Source organism: Carassius carassius, chromosome 30 (genome assembly GCF_963082965.1).
Source record: "Carassius carassius chromosome 30, fCarCar2.1, whole genome shotgun sequence".
Lineage (NCBI taxonomy): Eukaryota > Metazoa > Chordata > Actinopteri > Cypriniformes > Cyprinidae > Carassius > Carassius carassius.
Genome location: NC_081784.1, coordinates 11,199,492 through 11,220,944, shown reverse-complemented (window position 1 = coordinate 11,220,944; position 21,453 = coordinate 11,199,492). Strand labels below are relative to the sequence as shown.

The following is a 21,453-nucleotide window of genomic DNA, read 5'->3' as shown; positions in this document are numbered from 1 at the left end:
TGGGTTACACTGGAATAAGTTATATCTTGAAACAAATGATTCAGCTTGTCTGCTGTGATTTCCTTCTTTACAGAATGACCTTCTTGGCCATCATTATTGATAGTCCCTCTTGTTTTTGTTGCATTTCTCACAAGAATGCCTTGTTTGGCAAGTCCCTTTTCTTTAATAGCTGATATTTCCTTTTGAGCATGTGCTTTCAATTTCGAAGTCAGTATTTCTTGTTTACTTTGGCTTTTTTCCTTGTAAGAAAGCACTCTTGTTGTGACCTTGTGAGTATCTTTACTCATTGTACTGTCTTTTGTTTCATTTGTATTTTGAAAATCCTTTATTACATAGCTAGGTGACGGACTTGTAATGTCCTGGACTTTGTAGCCTTGTTGCTCTTTTACAGGCTCTGTTATGGTTAATTTTTCAGCTGTATCATATTTAATTGGATTTTGTGGGTTTTCAGATTTAGCAAAAACAAATGTATTATCTTTTAACCTCCTTGCTTGCTCATTATCTCTAATGGAAAGAATATCATTTATGCTGAACCTGTTTTCTTGTTTAGTTGGTAAACTTATATTATTATGATGTGAGGTATCAATGTTTGGGATGACCAAATCTTTATTTTGCAAAGCAAGATTTGATGCATCGTTGTTGGTGGAAAACTTATTTTGATGTATGTGTAGTGTACTTGAAGATGTACTGGAGATTTTATAATTCTTGGCATCAGTTTGTTCAATCATCTCTGATTGTTTCTGTGTCCATACTCTTTCCTTGGTGTGTCTGTCTTCACTTGTTGATGACATGTGCCACTGTTTGTTAGGCTCATACCTGTATGGCTGATAGGAGTACAATCCTTCATTCTTTTGACCTTTATTAAAGTCATGAGCTCTCTGATCAAATGTATTTTGTGTTACCATGGTGTTAAAAGAAGAATTTTGCACTGGTACTCCTTTAACAAAATCATTTTTGACACTGAAGCTTTGTAAACCACCATAAACTTCTGTTAGAGGAGATGTTTTGGTTTGGAGACAGTTTTTTGGTATTCCGTATGATTCAATAGGCTTTGAAAATGTGCTTAATTGGTTGTTATGTATAGCTTTTTCACTGTAAGATGTTTTCCTGGGTGATATTGTTTCATCCCTGACCTCTTTCTCTTCCTTTTTTGTGAGTCGACCTAGTTTAATGTCTTCATTCACTTTTTGCATGTACGTTTCCTTTCGGACAGAATAGCTGTCATTGGCAAAATATTGCTTAGCGGTGGCCTTTCTCTGTTTGTCCATTTCAATCAGTGCTGCTATTTCTCCTCTAAATGGCTGTGATTCAGATCTGCTGTCTGTTTCCTTGACTGAACCAATCTGGTCCCATGAACATTTTTCTTTTACAGCCTCATTTTGACTGTGTTCAATAAATGTTTTTCTTCCAAAGTCCTTTCTTTGTTTTAGATCATTTTGACTTGCGTTATCACTCTGGCCGTATCGCTCTGATGTCTGAGCAGGCAGAGAATGTGTCGGTGGGTAAGCCCTTGGAAGCACATTTGCTATTTTTGTCCTAGCTGGAATAAAAGTATTGAGGTCTTTTAATTGACCTTCTGACATCAGAGAGCTTTTATCCTGAGCTGAAAGATAGCGTGTTGAGATCTCTATGTTAGACAGCGGATCTGTACTGGGAGAGTGACCCTCTGAACTACCACAGAACAATTTGTAATTAGTTACTCTGTCCTGAATTTGAGTTGAAGTTAATGTCAAATTATCATATGATCCAAAGCCATCGGTATAATCTTTAGGGGTGATAGGAGCTGCACTGGGCTCTTGAATTAGGTTACATGAGGCCTGTGCATCATTTCCAATCAAATTCTCCTGAGCAGTTTCTTGGGATACTAAAATATCTGAATATTGGGATTCTCTGCCCTCCAGCTTTGAGATCAGCTTATTTTGATCTGTTATTTCTATCCCTTTAAATCTAGTGGGACTGTACGTACTCTTGACTCTTTTTCGGTTATCTTTGAGGTTGAATAGCAGACTTGAAGCTTTGAATTTGTAGCTGTCACGCAGATGTTTGACATCAGTCTGAAGATTAGGGTCAGTTTCACCCTGGGAAGAATAATCAGAAGCATAAGGAGTTTGTGCAAACTGCATGATCTCAGACGTCTCTGTTTCTTGTCTTGTGTGAATTACTGGTGTGAGGAGCTGAGTGATATTGAATGGCGTCACACTGCTTGGCAGGTTGCTCTCGACCACTATCTCATGTGTAACTTTGTTATTTCTAAACAAATTTGAATCCGGCCTACATGTTCTCTCATTAGTAGGTGAAACTGTAGAGGGCCGGTTGCATGGAAGTTTGTTCCTTACTAAGTTGTTGTTTTTCTTCCAAGGTGGATAGTTGGAAGCCATTTCAGATTCGCACCTCTTCTCAATTGCGGAGGTTTTCTGGACAACTGTGGACATGGAGCACTGGCTGGCCACAACATTCAGAATTTTTCTCTGATTGAAGCCCCTACTTTCACACGGAGAGTTTGGAATTCTGTGGTTGTCTTTCAGCTCTTTGTACATAGGAGAATCATACCAACGTGGGAATTCTCTAGGTGGCATAAACCTTGACACATGTGTACTTTGGAAGGAGAACCTGTTGTACTCTTCCCAAAGCTGGAAGGGACTAAATTCACTATGGAAAAAACTGTTTGTAGAGTTCAGTGCTTTGAACTTACTTTTCAAAGATTTCATCAGGCCTGTTGTCTCCATCTGTGCCACTGTGGCAGCCACGTCGGATGTGTAAAAATGGTTTCTGTAAGACTGAAAGGGGCCGGACTTAAAATTCTGATGATATCCTGCAGAGAGATCGCTTTGGATGCTTAGCATAGCTGATTTGTCCCATGATTCACTGCCAAAATCTCTATACCTATCCCTTGCCAGAATAACGTCACATGTCCCACTGTCATGGTAACACTCCCCTGAACTAAAGGCTTTGATTAGAGATGACACCCTGGATGTGCTCCTGCTTTGCTGCCATGTCACCTCCTTGGAGCCATTGTTCATATGAGACAAGTTTCCCTCTCTGAAAGCCTGTTCCTGATGGGTTACATCCACATAGGAATGCTGGAATGTCGAGGCCATCTCTGACTGTGCTTCTGCTTCCCCATATCGCTGAATGCTGTATGACAATGCTTCGTGGGAGATTGTCTTTTGCTGGGTTTCCTTTGAAAATGCCTTGTGTCGTTCAGTAGGAGATGAGGAGAATTCTGAGTCATTGTAAATGGCCTTCTCTCCGATGCACAGGCTCCTGAAGGCACGATCGGTGAGGTTGCTCACCTCCCTGTCTGTGTCATCCATAAAGCTGCCACTGCTGGATGTGTCCCTGGGGCCATCTGAGTATTTGCGGTGACCCTGCATGCTTTCCCGCTGGCCTGTGTGGCGCTTTTCCAGGGAGCTCATTTCAAGCGCTCACTCTCATAGGCGCAGTTGTCCCTGTCAGTCTTCAGATGGCTGACACTGGGTGTCTTGCATTTAAGTCGTTTACCTTCTAAAAGGTGATCAAAATGCCTTCCTTTCCTGCAAAAGTACCAGAGATGTCGTAAACTTGCAGTTCACTGTAGCTTTCGACAAAGTTGCAAACTTGCAAATCACACTGCTATTGCTGAGTGATTCAGGTTTTTTGAAATTCAGATTTTGTCATGACCTTTAAATCTGATCATTTGTGAGTTGAGCCGCACTTTTGCCTTGTATCCTGAATATTCATATATTGTGAAGCACTATATAATTAGAGAAGGAAACTGCTTCCCATTCTTACACAGGATCACATATTAACCTTCTCTGACACTTGCATACATGCTAAAATAGGTCCCACTGGAACAGCCTGCACATGAACTTCATGTGTTAGTACTGGTAGAATTATAGAAGTACTCGGTTCTAGCATTACATCCAATTTTATATCATTTAAATAATAATATGTTTTGAAGTAATTCGAACTATTAATTTTTTGCATTTTGACTTTACATATTACAAAACGGCATGTTTACAGTTGTGAACATTGAGTGAATATAATTAAATATGGATTATTTTAATACCTCAACTTTTATGCAGAGCAGTATTCAAATAATGGCAATTATTTTCAGGTTAATTGCTGGGGTATAGCTATAAATACTTCCCCCACATAAGTGTGGTTACAAATTTAAACTGGCAGTAAAAAAAAAAATCCCCTGATGCTTTGAAACATGCAAGACATTTCGGTGAGAATGCCTCTGGAATGTATTTTCTTTTGTGTTAATTTAGTGTTTGCAAGTATGTCGAATTATGAATGTGTACACACACACACACACACACATATATATATATACACATACATACACACACACACATACTGATTTTATTATAATTATTACTTTGAGTTGAAGTGAAGTGTTGTCTGAATGATTAAAATACATCAAAGTTTCAGTATAATTTTTAGATGATAATAAAATTAATTACTTTTATTTATTAAAGCAGAATATGATATTTGTTTTAAGGCTGATTCGTAGTGTTTTAACACTTTTATTTTTGTCCCTGACTGTCCTGCATTCACAGATTAAAGATGCTACTTTACAGGCATATAACCACCAAAGACACATCCTCTTTAATGCTCAACCAATTTTTATTTATTTTATTTTAATGCGATTTACATTTATTTATTTTTACATTTGGATACATCCTTGCTTAGTAGTATGAAAACATAATAATAATAATAGTAGTTTGGGTTAGACTGTCTGCATGTACATTTTGTTTTATTAAAGCTAAATAAAACTTAAAAGCATAATTTCAATGCAAATATATCATACTTTGCATTTTTTTTTTAATGAATCAACTGGAACTAATGTGTTTAACATTGCAATTTCTTTTATTTTTATTTACATATTTTGGATGATGGTACTCATACACACAAATAATAACTTATTTAACATATTCTGTTGTTCAATTGCATATTTCTATAAACAACATAATGAAGACATTTTAGTTAGATTTTAATGCCTTGCATAAACTATCCATTTTACATTCTGTACACAAGTGTGCTTTTTTCTTACCTTTTGCTATTATATGGCATTTTTTAGTGGATAATTTTTTCATGCTTCAGAAAGAAGCTATTCCTCATCAGTTGCATATGTGCAGCAAAAAAAAAATCTCTTCAACAGTGCTTTTGCTGGGCTCTCCTTAAAGTTGACAAAGTGCAGATGTAAATGCCACTTTGTTCAAGGGCCCCGGTGGGGCTAAAGCAACGAGGCTTCTGAAGCAGAAACACACTGAAACAGCAGTGGCATCAGTCAGAGATGACAGAGCTGGAAACATGGGATGATGGCTTGAGACCGTACACGTATTGGAATAACCATATGGTGTCAAGTGTCAAGCAGATGAAAACAAAAATAAATAAATCCTTAAAGCCAAGCCTGTAATTATGTTGCTCCCTGTCAGTCCTTAATAATCAAAATTACATTGGAGCACCATTTAAATGTATAATACCAGGAGAAAAATCCCTGTTGTTTGTGGCATAACATGTATCCACTTGTAGAGTTGTTGTGGTGGATAGCATGTATCTAACCAGATGAACATGTGCCCACGGTGTAAAAATAGATTCTTGCTTCACATACAAGTGTCACTCTCTTCTTTTGGCTGAACTGTGCTCATAGACTTCAACAGATGATATCTGACCCCTTTTTGGTATTATAAGGGTTAAACATGTCTATTCAACACATTTACCCCATTTTTACCCCAGTAACTGTCAGTTATTAAAGCCTAAGAAAATTGAATAAACTGGACAGTCTCTGTTGTTCAAATTTCCTTAATATAAGGGGGTAATAAAAGGGTCACAATAGTAGGGGTATTTTTTGAGCCAACTCCTCCTCCTTTCAGTCAATCCAATTTCAAATGTCCCCCGATGTCAAGCTATCTCATGCCAGTCTTAACTTTGAAGCCAGGCACTGCTATAATAGGACATGGGTGCAGTAGGCTCTTTCCCAGGAGTCTTGGCTGCAGCACAGGGCCTGGTGTGTAAAGGTGATGGACACTCACATGTGGAGCAGCAGGGCCGCCCTCACTCCTCTTTAGAGCTCTGTTGCTAAGCTCTCATCAGAGCTATTTCTCCCTCACTCACTATCTCCTCAACACTCACAGCTGTAGTTTGCAGCACTGCCTGATACTGAGCAATTAATTATTCTCAGCTGAACAAGATGATATGTTATGACCAAAACAACATGATTCTAACAGCTGAGAACATGAGAGATGGTAACAATATAACAATTCAGTAATCTATCATTTTTGTTGTCATAAACATTTTTGTATTCATTTGTGCAATCAAGAAAATTCTGATCATGAAAAATAATGTTTTTTACAATGCAAGAAACTTTTTCTAGTAGAAAATTCTAAACATCTTTAAAATAAGATTTACATCAAAAGCAATATTCCATCTTATAGAGTTATTTTTTCAGTTTATTTTGCATAGCCTACTAGAAATAAAGGTTAAAGTTCACAGTATAAACACATGAACTGTTTGAGTAGGCCAAAACAGCAACATTCATCCAGTGGTGTGAGTTTGGGGATGGGACTATCTGTTTAACTAACCAGTGACAGACAGTGAGTGTTTAATCATTTAGCAATTTTTCAAATGATATTAATGACAAATTATTATTATTTTTTTATATATATATAAACAATAGATACCGACATTTAAGCTTAAAACAAGAAAAATAAACAATTCTTATTTAAAAAAAAAAAAAAAAAAAAAAAAAAAAAATATATATATATATATATATATTATGTATATAATATATGATATATATATCATAATATATATATTATGTTTATTATTATATTTATATAGATATATTTATATATTTTTTCAGTGTAAAAAGCTTACATATTACTTTGTGCCTAAAAAATCCTGAGCTTGAAACCCAGCCCTAGTCATGGAGTTGTTGTATCTAAATTGAAATGACAGTTGTTTTTAAACTCTGTGTGTATCAAAGGCGAATAATTAACACAGCCAATAAGCACAGTCACTTAAAGTACTTAGGCCATCAAGTATTAGAATAGCATCACCGCACCCTGGCTCATTTACAAAATGCTGCTGAGCGAAAATAACGCATAGCTCTCCTTATGGCGCCTGTATTGTTCTCGGATATTGATTGTATCAAAGATATTAGCTAGTCTATGACTCAATCAGCCACCACCCCCATCTGAATAAAGCTTAAAGCTAAATGACTCCCTCCTGAGGGGTCTACTTTGTCTCTTTTTATTAAAACCACACAGTCATTTGAAAGAATATGTCAATAGATTTCCCCTTACATATTTTATTCTAATTCAAATGTTATGGGCTTTTTTAAAATGCTGATCCACTGGGCCTACTACAGTATTTCAGTATTCACAGCTAATAAGCCGTGTTTCAAACTATGATCGCTGACATCCAAAGATCATGATTCAAGAGTTTTTTTATTCCCAGAAAAGTCGTCATGGATTACCGATACTGGAGAACAGCAACAGGCTATAATATGTAAATAATCTAGGTCATTAAACAAACCTATTTCCTCGCTGGGTCTTTTTTAGAGTGCCACAGTGTTGGTCCTCTGCATATCCATTAGTATAATTATAAACCAATTAACTGAGAATAATTTGCCCAATAAACAAACAAACTGAGCAAGTGATTTAATGGAGGGGTGTCTTTGTGTTGCTTTGTTGCCTTGCGAGTGGCCCAAATGAGTTTAACAAGAGCTCCCTTGAGATGCTACATATACCAGAGATATGAGAGAGCATCTCCTTTTGATTTCCCCTGGTCCTCGACTCCCATTAAAAAACTTTTAGAGTTATCTGTGGAGGTCGGTCAAGCACTTTACTATACCCAGCACTGACCAAACCGGAGATACCCATAGTAGAGACCGGACTGGAAGGCTCCTGTTTTAGCTGTTGTTGATAAGATGTTGTTGATGTGATGTGTGTGTTATTGTGCCGTCTCTCCCGCTGACTCGTGTATTACATTAACAAGCCACTTACCGATTGACTGAGCGCTTCTCTCCATGAGCCCTTTTAATCTACTCTGATATGAAATGCATGATTTCGCTGCAGGAGTTAGATCTGCGGGTGGGAAATGTCTTAAACTGTAATTGAATAAGTGAAAGAATCACTGTGTCTAACACTATCAAAGGGTAACATGAAATAAGTGATTTTATAAGTCATAAGACCATTTACCCTTTTCATTGGCACACACACCCACACCGGTTTATACACATTTGCTGCAAAATGTCATCCAAAACACAAGCTTCCAGACTGTGAACAAAGTGAACCATTTTATATCTTCTTGAACTATAAAAGCCTTATACAGTATATAACTATAAAGTCAATAAAGGCATCTTCTGTGTTGTAGCCACATGGAGTCAGTGTAGAGTCCTGATAGCAGGAATGAATGTGGTATGTAATTATTTAAAAATGAATTGAGTTGTTCTTGCATTTTGCTGGCATGATTAACTGGTTAATTAGAATAAACAAAACAGGTGTTTTGCAAAGAAAAACCTGATAAATGAGCTTGAAAAAAAAAAAGTGAAGTGAAGCTCCAAAAGTGATGTCAATACTGTTTGCTTTATTGACTAATGCTTTTTGGAATAGCCTGGCTTATACTGCTATTTCTGCAGCATACAATATGTACAGTAAGCCTATGCATGCATTTTCAATACAGTATTCCACGATGCAGAATTTACATTTCCAATGGTAGGAATAAGGAACCATTTGATTTGAACGTTTCTTGAACGTTGACTCATTATTGATGTAACAGTCACTGTACATCTTTTCAGGATGATAACTGGATGCTAACTCAGTTTTACATTTAATAATAATAAAAAAAACAACTATATGCTAATTGAGTAAATGCATGCTTTTATTCCATTTGGAATGTATAGTCAAAGATGTAAAATACAAACCTTTTTTCCTTGTTGTAATCAGTGAGTTGGAGGCAGTCCTGAAAGATAAGTGGTGGCATTTTTAGAGAATTGTTATTACAGTACATAGAATTCCTACTTGCTACATAGACTGCTGAGACTCGGATCATGTGGCTTGTGCTTTGTAAAAAGCTTTGAAAAATAGGAAACAGAGAGGTACTGGTTCCATCACATCAGAGTTTACTAATAACCATTTTCATGGCAGTTGCTCATTTAGTTGAATTTGTCATGTTTCATGTATTATTGTAGACTGTGAAATTCACAACAGGCTTTGTCTCTAGGCAGCATATTACAACATGCTGTATAGGCCATATACAGTATGCTATAAATTCTTCCTTGATCCGAAAAATGGAAGGATTTTTCCCAAACAGTACAGAGTTAAAGACAAAAGTATTGTGCTCACAGGGCACGCACTAAGTTGTAGTCCTATACTTTGCTGCTATATATTAGTACATTGTGTAATTCTACTCTTCTTGGCAGGAGTTGTAAGGAGAAACCACTAGCTCAGCACAAAACCCTACCCAATAAACCATTATGCTTCAAACCACGAGATGAGTTGACTAGAACTGTGTGCTGAAGACAGAAAACTACTTAAAACTCCAGACAGAGTACATATTTTTAAGAGTCAAAGTTTAAAGGGATAATTCACCCAAAAAGCTGATAATTTGTCATTATTTATTCATCCTCTTGTCATTCCAAACATGTATGATGTTCTTTCTTCCATAGAATACAGTATGAATTTTTTAAATGTTTGGTCATTTTGTTACACAAAGCTTTTATATATTTTGTATAAATTAGGGTGACAAAACATCCTCTTTTCCCTGGACATGTCCTCTTTTTGAACTAAAATATTTTTCTAAATCGCCCAAAATGTCTTGGATTTGGCTTTGGGTTTCTACAGTCACCATTCACTGTGTGTGGTGGATCTGCTTGGGGCAGCCTATGCACCAGTGGCTAAAGTAGTCAATGCTACTGCTGCAGACAGGGCATGGGAAGAAGTTGGCAAATACAGAGAAGTTACACCAATACCTCTCTCAGAAGATCCACTTCTGGTATAAGTATTAAGGAGTGTACCCACTTTTGTCCCTCCAGGCAAAACACTATATTTGTGTTCCAGGGACCAGTGTACCAGCTGAAAGAATTTTCTTACAATGCTGGTAGTGACAAAACACTGTAAGGAAGACCCTATCTAGGATTAACACACGCAAGGCTGCAGGTCCTGACGACATACCTGGCCGCATACTGAGAGACTGTGCTGAACCACTGACAGACGTCCTAACAGATATCTTTAACATCTCGCTGAGCCAGGCTGTCATCCCCAGATGTCTCAAATCCACAACAACCATACTGGTACCAAAAAATCACCTGTGTCCTGTCTAAATGACTACCGTCCCATAGCACTGACTCCAATCATGATGAAGTGCTTTGAGAGGTTAGTCATGGACAACATCAAAACCAGCCTCCCCAACACACTTGATCCGCTCTAGTTTGCATACCGTCCAAACCGCTCTACAGACGATGCAATTTCCTCCACCCTCCGCCTGGCTCTTACCCACCTAAAGAATACACACTCCTATGTTAGAATGCTGTTCATCAACTTCAGCTCAGCATTCAACACAATAATACCAAAACAGCTCATAAACAAACTAAACCTGCTGGGGCTTAATAGTTCCCTCTGTAATTGGATCCTGGACTTTTTAACTGGAAGACCTCAGTCAGTCTGTGTCGGCCACAACACCTTGAGCACTACAACACTGAGCACAGGTTCCCCACAAGGCTATGGGCTCAGCCCACTGCTCTTCATGTTGCTGACCCACAACTGCACTGTTCCTTAACTGCCAAGTTCAGCTCCAACCATATCATCAAGTTTGCGGATGACATAACTGTGGTAGGTCTCATCAGCAACAGCGATGAAACACACTACAGAGAGGAAGTGGCACAGCTGGCTGAATGGTGTTGCACTAACAACCTGTCCCTCAATGTGGAGAAGACAAAGGAGGTTGTGATGGACGTCAGGAGAAACTCCGTTGACCAAAACCCAATGACCATCGACAGCTCGACTTTGAAGAGAGTCAGCAGCACTAAATTCTTGGGGTTGCACATCACAGAGGATCTCACCCTAATTACTGTATGTAGCACCGTGGTCCTGTGAGACATGACATTTCATTCCACTGTATGTCCACACATGTAGTGGAATTACAATAATATGGTCATTGCACTACGTTGAGGGCTCCTTTAACCCCCTAAAACACAACACCTTTAAGCTTTGTAATAGTCCACTTTACTCATTATTTAACATAAGGATGTAAATGCTACTAAGACCTGCTACTTTTCCTACTTTCAAATGCTGTAGGTCCAGCTGAAATTTTGTGCTGTTCCCAAAGATTCTCTCTGGAAATGACATTTCCTACATACTTTTAACTGGCAGGGGGAGTGATTACAGGATAAAGAAAGAGAAAAAAGAAAAGAAAAAGAGAGAGTGGGTGAAAAAAAGAAAGACTGGGAAAGAGGGGTGTTTCTAAATGGGAACAGATCACGCACTGTTTCAGGTTACACACACACTGAGAAGGAGAAAGAAAAGGAGAGAAAATCCCAGGGACTCCTTTCTTTTCTTGACGTTTAGTTGGGTTTATGGAGCCTATGGGTCTGCAAAATGAAGCTCTCTGGTTTTGCGATAGTTGTCCTGACTAGGGCTTTTATTGGAGGTAAGAATGTTTATGTTGGTCTATTAATATGCAATGACGAAACAACTTGCAAAATAGCTTTCAGGGAGTGCATGATCAGTGAGATAATTTTTCAGACAACAGCTGCCCATTTGTTACACATGTAACTGCAGCATTCATCTGCATAAAACTATTTTGCATGCTAAAAAAATTAAGTAAACAAAACTTTTCTACTTTTATTCACTGACCTCATTTTACATTAAATATACATATTTTTCTTCAGTACAAAAACATATTGCAAAATGTTGCATTGTTCAGAACAGTCTAGGCATTTTCAGGTCAGGGGTTTATTCAGCATTATTATTGTGGGCTTTTTGTTTATGTCCAAATCTCTCTTGTGATGTGGTTTTTGCATTGAAAACAGAGCCCCAGTTGACCCCTGAGGGACTCCAGTAATTGGGACACATCATAAACACGACAAAAAAGGCTTTTAACAGCTGGATACAATCTTGTTGCCGCATTCCCTGCTCTTTCCTGTAGTTCAAGAAGGCAGACAAATGTTTTCCACCTGTAGTTTCTGTTTGGCACGGCATATTAAACCCAGATGCATTCAGATATTTTACACCCTTTATGGGTCATGGATTTGGTCCAAATAGGAGATATCATATATATATATATATATATATATATATATAGAGAGAGAGAGAGAGAGAGAGAGAGAGAGAGACTGATAATTAAATCTTAAAATCAGGATACATTTCTATAACTGTTTATATAACTTAATTGTTTAATTACTACAGATTTTATTGTATGCAATTATCTTTTTGAGGTATAAATATTACTATAGGAAAACATATTGATAAATATTTTTATACATTTAAAATTTTTGAAAAATACATTTGCAATTTTTTAATCTCTTGGGTTTTCTTTTTATGATTAAAATCTATTTTTTTCTCTTTTGCTTGCATATTTAAATCATGAAGGGCAATCCCTTTCTTGGACTTGATCATAAAATCAGATATACTGTATTTAATATAATACATCTGCAGCTATTACACATCTGCAGCAACAATACAGAGAAAGTCTAAACATGTTTTTATTCTTTTTACTCCATGTTTTTTCCCCAGAGCTGAGTGAAGCTTTAAATGTGACCGTCACCCCTGGGCCAGTCAGCATGTGTATGGAGGGAGACAACATCACTTTGACCTGCTTAGTGTCTCAGAGAAAGAGAAGCAACAGTGTCCTGGTGCTACGCTGGCTCTACTTCCCTACCCCTGAAGACGAGCACCTCGTGGGCAGGATGGGCATGAAGAAGACCAAATATTACGGCAACTACAGCAAGCATTTTCCACAGACCAAGTTCCACCTGTGGGAAGAAATGGACGGACAGATCTATCGTTTGCTGATCCTGAATGTGTCCCTCGAGGATGGGGGCAACTATACCTGTAAAGTGCAGGAAATACGGAAGCACAGAAACAATTGGAGGGCCTCGTCAAATGGAACAGGAAGCATGGAATTACGAGGTAACTTGAATGTGTCTTAAATGTACAATACACTATGTACTCAGTCTTCTAGTATATGACATCTTAAAGCTACTATCGTTTGAAGTGAAGCAAAGTTTTTTGTTTTTTTTTCACTAAATGGAAGCATTTGCCTTTTTCAGTTGATTTATCAAATGTGCATCCTCTCATTTTGGTATTGCCATTAGCTTTAGCATGTTAGCTACCTGAACCCAAAGCATACTTCAGACTATTTTTCAGTGCAATCACACTACTTGCACTACTTAGCAATCTGGAGTATAAAACTAACGTTCAATTCATGAACTAGTCAGTAGTGCCAGCAAACAGTGTGGTTTCGCTGGATGTTGTCGAAGAGTGATGTCTTGCCATGGTCAGGGCTACCACACAACAGCCGTTTCCTCCAGTTCACTAATCCTACAGTTCATCCAGCACAGGGTCAATAACAATTCCATAATCGGTGACAAAGTTCATTATTAGCTATTTGTAAACCTCTTTTGCAGAGTGGGGTGGTCTTTCTTTTCAGAACATCACAAAAGAGTGACTATATCAGATTCACACAGTGACATTACTCCATGTCAACAGTTCAAAGCCCAAATCCAAATAGTTTTTCAGAATGGTCCATAAAATTTGAAATAAACAATGAGAAAATGAGGCGTAAACGTTCCCATTTCTCGCACTGAAACCTTTTCCACATGCTAGCTTCAGTGTGTTTGTAAGTCTTAGGGTTCGACCTTCCACATATATATACATCATTTCCACTCTAAACAGGTTCTGGACCAAAACAAACAGACCATGAGGCTGTTAACGAGAGCAACCTGTAGGGACAGAGAGAGGAGACTTGGCAAGGATGCAACTGAAAACATTTACACTGGCTGAATTATGAGTTTTCCTTTGGTGTTCGGACAGCAAGAGGTGCCCAAAGCCTCAGTGTCCAATGGATTAATCATCTGCCTAATAAATGGCAATTGCCAGATGCTAGCGGCAATAAAGAGAACAAATAAGTATTAGTTGCATGCACTTGGAGTAAAAGTTCACTTAAAAATAAACATTCTGTCATCATTTACTAAGGCCTAATTTCTGAAATGACGTTCTTACTGCTGTAGAACACAAAAGGAGATTCTGAAGTTTATACTAGAGCTTTCAGTCTTTTAAAAACCACTTTGCATGATCAGTAGATTAAAATGTAAGCTATTCTCTGAAAATCTTCACCTTCAAGCGTTGAATTTGAGAACTGGATAAGTCTATGAATAAGTCAGCCCGATTTTGAGAACCGGATCAAGTCAGTTGAAAAGATACGTTTTGTTCTCTCAAGGACGTGCCAGTGAGAACTAGGTCAGATGTAAAGATTTTCAGTGAATCATAAATTACACAAAGCTATTATAGGTTTCAGAAGGATTGGAATACAGTCCACAAGTCATATTTCTTCTTTTATCTTCCACTGAAGAAAGAAAGTCATATGGGTTTGGAACAACATAAGGGTGAGTGAATGATGAAACAATTTCTTCAAGTTTCAATACAGTGGAATGAAGTGTCATGTCTCACAGGACCACGGTGCTACATAATTAGGGTGAGATCCTCTGTGATGTGCAACCCCAGGAATTTAGTGCTGTTGACTCTCTCCAAAGTTGAGCTGTCGATGGTCATTGGGTTTTGGTCAACGGAGTTTCTCCTGACGTCCATCACAACCTTCTTTTGTCTTCTCCACATTGAGGGACAGGTTGTTAGTGCAACACCATTCAGCCAGCTGTGCCACTTCCTCTCTGTAGTGTGTTTCATTGCTGTTGCTGATGAGACCTACCACAGTTATGTCATCCGCAAACTTGATGATATGGTTGGAGCTGAACTTGGCAGTTAAGGAACAGTGCAGTTGTGGGTCAGCAACATGAAGAGCAGTGGACTGAGCCCATAGCCTTGTGGGGAACCTGTGCTCAGTGTTGTAGTGCTCAAGGTGTTGTGGCCAACACAGACTGACTGAGGTCTTCCAGTTAAAAAGTCCAGGATCCAATTACAGAGGGAACTATTAAGCCCCAGCAGGTTTAGTTTGTTTATGAGCTGTTTTGGTATTATTGTGTTGAATGCTGAGCTGAAGTTGATGAACAGCATTCTAACATAGGAGTGTTTATTCTTTAGGTGGGTAAGAGCCAGGCGGAGGGTGGAGAAAATTGCATCGTCTGTAGAGCGGTTTGGACGGTATGCAAACTAGAGCGGATCAAGTGTGTTGGGGAGGCTGGTTTTGATGTTGTCCATGACTAACCTCTCAAAGCACTTCATCATGATTGGAGTCAGTGCTATGGGACGGTAGTCATTTAGACAGGACACAGGTGATTTTTTGGTACCAGTATGGTTGTTGTGGATTTGAGACATCTATGGATGACTGCCTGGCTCAGCGAGATGTTGAAGATATCTGTTAGGACGTCTGTCAGCGGTACAGCACAGTCTCTCAGTATGCGGCCAGGTATGTCGTCAGGACCTGCAGCCTTGCGTGTGTTAATCCTAGATAGGGTCTTCCTTACAGTGTTTTGTCACTACAACAGCATTGTTAGAAAATTCTTTCAGCTGGTACACTGGTCCCTGGAACACAAAGATAGTGTTTTGCCTGGAGGGACAAAAGTGGGTACACTCCTTAATGCTTATACCACCACTTAAGTGGATCTTCTGAGAGAGGTATTGGTGTAACTTCTCTGTATTTGCCAACTTCTTCCCATGCCCTGTCTGCAGCAGTAGCATTGACTACTTTAGCCACTGGTGCATAGGCTGCCCCAAGCAGATCCACCAGCGCACAGGATTCTTATGACCTCTTTGGTGGGGCTAGGAAGGGGTCACCTTCACCAAGGCAAGCTCCTGTATGGGTCTTTCTTAGTGAGCCCCCACTCTTCCAATGCCTCTGAAAGCAATGCACATATGTTTTTGTTTATTTGTGGCCTTTGAGAATCTATATTGCATCGACCACATTTTAAAAAATTATATATCGAAATTGAAGTTTTTGGATGAACTATGTCTTTAAAGTAGCTCAACAATTTATAAAGTTCAAAAAGTTATTTACAGTTATGCTCCATCATTGGCTATGAACAACCACCGCATCTAAAATATGTCTTTGTATGACTGATGCTTTACAAGCTAAATCAAAAAAACTAAAAGTTATAAGTCTGTGTATTTCATAAGTTATACATCGTTGTATATTTAAGTAGGGTACATTTAGAAAATAAATAAATGCAGTAAAAATACTTTTTTAAACTATTCCATAAAGTGCATATGTAGCTGATGATTTATTTGAAGAAAAACATCAGCATATATTTCACAGACATAAAGATGTGGTTTTGAAGGAATAAAAGCAACAGAATATTATTGCAGGGGTTAGACAACCACAGATACCCCACTTAACCAAATCTGAGACACAAAAATACAAGAAAAAAATAAAATAAAATAAAATAAGGAAGGAAATGGAGGTAGTAGGTTGACTTAAACAGGGAATTTGTCTTGTGAAACACACAACAAAATGTCAACAAGCTGAGATACCCCATAAACAGACCAAAGCAGGACCACAGTTTTGGGTTAACTGCTTCAATCAACTCTATAGCCACAGGGTCCGTCTGAAAATGACTTAATGCTTTTCCAAAACAAAAGCGGCATTCAACATATGTTGTTCCCCACCCGTTTGACTTTGGATTTAGCGTGTTCTCAAATGTAACTGCACAATGGGTCTGCAGATCTGAAAATGTGCTGAACCCCTCAGTTTAGCAGGGGTTAAATAGAATGGCTTTGTTGTGAAAGAAAATGCAAATCAGATGTGTAACTGTATGCCTGCTGCTGATGGAGTCAGTGCTAATATAGTGCATGTGAGAGACACACAACAGGATCCGTTAGGACTCAGAACACAGAAAGAAGGGTGCTAAAAGTTCTTTAATATGCTGCTGATCAAGGCTTATGTTTTTGGAAGATTTTCTTTTTTTTTTTTTTAAAGCTCAGCCCTTGTAAAATGTAAATTTTAAATACCTTCTAATTGAATATGTATAGATTTCCATTTGTAAATTGGTTTACCTTTATTTCTTTAACATCTTAACCTTCCCAACAAAGCAACACTGACTCGAGCAATGGTGTTGGTTGGTTCTTCGCTGGCCAATAGCAAATGGAGGAAGTGTTCAGGAAACTTCTTGAAAACAGTTTTTTCTTCTTCTTTTCTTTTTATGATAGTAGCACAAAAATTACAGTTTTAAGAGAGTGAGAACCTTTATTGCGTTTCATCATACAATTATCTAAATTTTATTCAGCTAATATGACATTTTAAATAAATATCATTCAATTATTTTTGACAGTAATACTGTCCACCAGTGCCCTCAACATCTGTAAGCAATTTTCCCTGACCTGACATGCTTTTAAAAAAACTCAATGCAGTAAGCGTTTAAAGAAGAAAAATTAATGAAAGAATGAGAGAAAATATGATTTTCCATATAATCTCAAAAATCTGAATTTTGTTTCAGGTAAACAAATGTTAAAAGTATTTAATAGTAGACTAAGTAATTTAAACATTGATGAAATGGGTGCTGTGTGTATTAATAGCTGTTTATGAGCTTTTTGTGATAGATTTATTAAAGCAACATTTCTCAGGGTCAAAGGTTAAATATTTTTAGAGGACTCTAACCCAAATTCCTTTTAATCAAAATGTCCTTGACTGGTCCTATTGAAGCCTCATCAAGCACAACCCTGCAAAAAATCTGCACGGAATACAAGATGTTGGTGAGAATGACCAGGTTGAGCATTGAGTCAAATATGCAACAATGTTAATACGCTTCATTATCATGTTTTCCCCTTAAACTTAGATTGTAAAATTGCAATACAAATGTTAAGCATGATTAAACAATCCACAAGAATTCAAAACCAGTTTACTTTATAAAAAAAAGACCTAACCCCAAAGGTCAATCAATAAAATAATTTCTCATAAAATGTTTCTTTATATAATTATTTATAAACATTTTACCTTTTACTATTTTCACATTTCATACTTTTCTTTTGTCTCTTTTAATGTTTTCAGTACATCATATAGCCAGCACAGGAAAAGCTGATGTCATATGGCGCATGTTTGAAGGTATGCTGTTACCTCATTATTTTAATAAAATAAGGCAACATGTTGTTTATTGCAGTCTGGAATCTCTGTCACTGATCAAGTGGATAGGATCACAGCTTACAGTGTTGGACAGACTTTAGCAAGTGTGTTATATTTCCTCTTTTCTGGTTGAGAAAGACCAAACCAAAATCAACCAAGTGTAAACCAAGTGTGCTCACAGCGTTGGGTTTATTTTTGTGGTCAGCTCTGCCTAAGCTTATATTGGAATAAGGATTCTACCTTGGCTTATGATACTTTTTCAACATTTCCACTACATTATTCCAAAATACACTACATTTTATATGCAAATTCATAATTGAAAAATTATAGTTTTATTTCCATATCTGTTAAAGGGATACTCCACCCCAAAATGAACATTTTGTCATTAATCACTTTCCCCCATGTCGTTCCAAACCCGTAAAATCTTTGTTTGTCTTCTGAACACAATTTAGGATATTTTGGGTGAAAACCAGGAGGCTTGTGACTGTCCCATTGACTGCCAAGTAAAATACAGTGTCAAGGTCCAGAAAAGGATGAAAGACATTGTCAAAATACTCCATCTGCCATCAGTGGTTCAACCATAGCGTTATGAAGCAACACGAATAGTTTTTGTACAAGAAGAAAGCAGGTTCAGCAAGTGTTTTCCAAAATGGTGCTACAGTGATGTAGGGAGAGATTTTTGTTTTCTTCTCATACAAAAAGTACTCTTGTCACTTCATAACGTTACGGTTGAATCACTGATGGCAGATGGACTATTCTGACGATTGTCTTTCATAGTTTTCTGGACCTTGACAGTGTAACTTACTTGGCAGTCAATGGCACAGTCACAAGCCTCCCGGTTTTTATCCAAAATATCTTAAATTGTGTTCCGAAGACGAATGAAGCTTTTAAGGGCTTGGAGCGACATGGTAATTAAGTAATTAAAGACTAAATTTTCATTTTGGGGTGGAGTATCCCTTTAAAACTAAAACTAAAATAAAAAGTGATTTATCACTTTTCAAAAAAGTTTTTATTTGTTGTCTGCCAGGTCAGGGCTTGTTGTAATTTAGTGTTTACAGCACACTGTTTTGCTGTGATCTTTCTCAGATTTGTATCTGTGTGCTGCGCTCATCTGCTCTATCGGTCTGGTCTGTATGCTTGTCTTTGCCATGACTATCACATGTCAGCACCTGCAGCACAGACGAAGACTACGAGGTGATGAGCTTTTTAAGATCATTTATCATTTACATAATACTTTTAAAAATACAGTGTCATCAAAGCAAATGCATTTCAAAATATATAAAAACAAATATTGTATTCTTATCGTATGATTCTGTTTTTCTTATTACTACACACATATTATTTAAGTTTTTATGCTTGTTCATTTCTATATCTATCTAGCCAGTTATTACCTTGTGAAGTGTCCAGAAAACAGGTAAACCAATGCAAAATGATTGATCACTGCTTTACTGTTATAACTGACTGATTGATTCTTAGACTGAATTTAATAACATCATTGCGTTTTATATATCTAGCTCGGGAGAAACAGTAACCAGTGTGTGCAGTTCTTCTCCTGCAATGCACAGAAAAGAGAGACGGCACAAACCACAGCTCAGAGACATCACTGAACCACTACCACCACCACAGATACCAGCTAAAGGTACATAACAAACTGAAACCCTTACATTAAAACACCAAATCAAAAATGATTGGGTTATCAAAATGTTGGATAACACTGTACATGAAGGTTCAATTCAGTTAAGCTAGTTAATACATTAGTTATTTTGAACAATGAATGAGCATTTATTGCATTTAATAATATAGGTTAATGTTAATTTATGAATATATACTATTGTTCATTAATTAATTCATGTTCATTTAAAATGCATTAATGAATTGTTATTTACAGTGAAATTATATGTAGACCAAAGTTAATGAACGCTTTAAATTATTTAATGTTAGCAAATGTTGAACACGTATCACTCATTTTTTGGTTTTTCTCACTCTTTCTTTCTCCTTTTTTTCTAGCACCTGTACCAAGAAAGCCACGTAGGACCAAACTTTTAAAGGCACAACCTACAAAAAGGGTAGGAATGCTAAATTTTATTGAACTCATTTTACATAAGAGCATAATTTTCTTTCATACTAAAGCATTAAAAAGATTAAGTGATGATGATGGGGTTTCATAATCGTCCTAAATGTATATCTTGCTAAATTGCTTGTTTTATAATCAATTTTGTATGTATAATCTTTTTATTCACAATTGTATAATATTTGCATCAAACAACACACTGTTTTTAGCCTCTCAATTGAATTTTCACAGACTAGAAACATGCAAGAGGGAAATAATGTGGCTTTCTTATTGAGCTTTATGTTTGCCACAGTTATTGCTATACCAACCTCCATTTATGGCTGTTATAATTTTATTTACTATTATTACTTTCCAAAGCGTGATTATTTATTTAACATGCTTGATTCTTATTAGATTAGATTCCAGGGAAATCATCAATGAAATGCTGAAAAGCAGCAAAAAATCTGAAAATGTTTTACGGTCCAGCATTGTATTGTGAAATCAATTTGTAATCTGGTTGGTCAACGGAGAACAAGCTTTTTAGACTCTTCTAGCAGGACACAGACTTCCTTAAATAAGTGTTACTGGCAGGGGATCGGAGAACATTTATATGTCTATCCTGCTGTTCTGTCCACTTGCTTTTTTGCATTCCATTTTAGAAGTACTTCCTTTTGACCATCTGAAATATATGTTTATCAGATTAAGTGGCCGTTCCGACTTGTTAGAACCGTTTATGAACAATTACACAAATAAAATTACACCTATAATTTCATGTTGTTCTGACCCCGCATTCCCCAGAGAATCTCCTCTTTCAGACCTCTGACAACATACTTTAGTTTTCATGTATCTGAAATGCCCTGTTCTCTTCTCGTCTTCAAGCCAAGGGTGGTAGAGGACAGCCTGACATATGCAGAGTTGGAGCTGGTGGAACCGAAGCCTGAGCTAAAAACAGACTTGACTGGATGTGCACAACCTGAGCTGAAAACACAATGCACAGGGACTGTATATGCCCAAATACTCTTTGTGGAGAAGCAAGTGTAAATATTTTCACACCAAAATTATTTATAAGAATAAAATATTTTTTTCCCTACATACTGATGTTCTGTTATTTCACGCGTACTAGTATTTCTAGTATAAAATCTGTAATACAAAAGCAGCATTTTCTTTTATATATGTATGGGCACATC

General features: G+C 37.2%; 2 protein-coding genes across 3 annotated transcripts; one reads left to right on the top strand and one right to left on the bottom strand.

Annotated features, from left to right (window-relative positions):
* Positions 1-478: 478 nt before the first annotated feature.
* Positions 479-5,507, bottom strand: LOC132110305 (cardiac-enriched FHL2-interacting protein). Its single transcript, XM_059516870.1, has 3 exons — positions 5,039-5,507; positions 677-3,533; positions 479-504 (listed from the first exon to the last, which is right to left on the bottom strand). The coding sequence occupies exons 2-3, from the start codon at positions 3,414-3,416 to the stop codon at positions 479-481; spliced, it is 2,766 nt and encodes a 921-aa protein (XP_059372853.1). The 5' UTR covers positions 3,417-3,533; positions 5,039-5,507.
* A 5,740-nt stretch (positions 5,508-11,247) lies between these two features.
* On the top strand, positions 11,248-21,453 carry LOC132111121 (V-set and transmembrane domain-containing protein 4-like). 2 transcript variants are annotated; one of them, XM_059518289.1, is made up of 8 exons: positions 11,249-11,637; positions 12,723-13,118; positions 18,145-18,198; positions 19,303-19,410; positions 19,597-19,630; positions 19,731-19,855; positions 20,224-20,282; positions 21,146-21,453. In XM_059518289.1, the coding sequence occupies exons 1-8, from the start codon at positions 11,586-11,588 to the stop codon at positions 21,305-21,307; spliced, it is 990 nt and encodes a 329-aa protein (XP_059374272.1). In that variant the 5' UTR covers positions 11,249-11,585; the 3' UTR covers positions 21,308-21,453. The 2 variants fall into 2 exon arrangements, with proteins under 2 accessions (XP_059374273.1, XP_059374272.1); XM_059518290.1 differs by lacking the exon at positions 18,145-18,198 and having other exon boundaries at positions 11,248-11,637.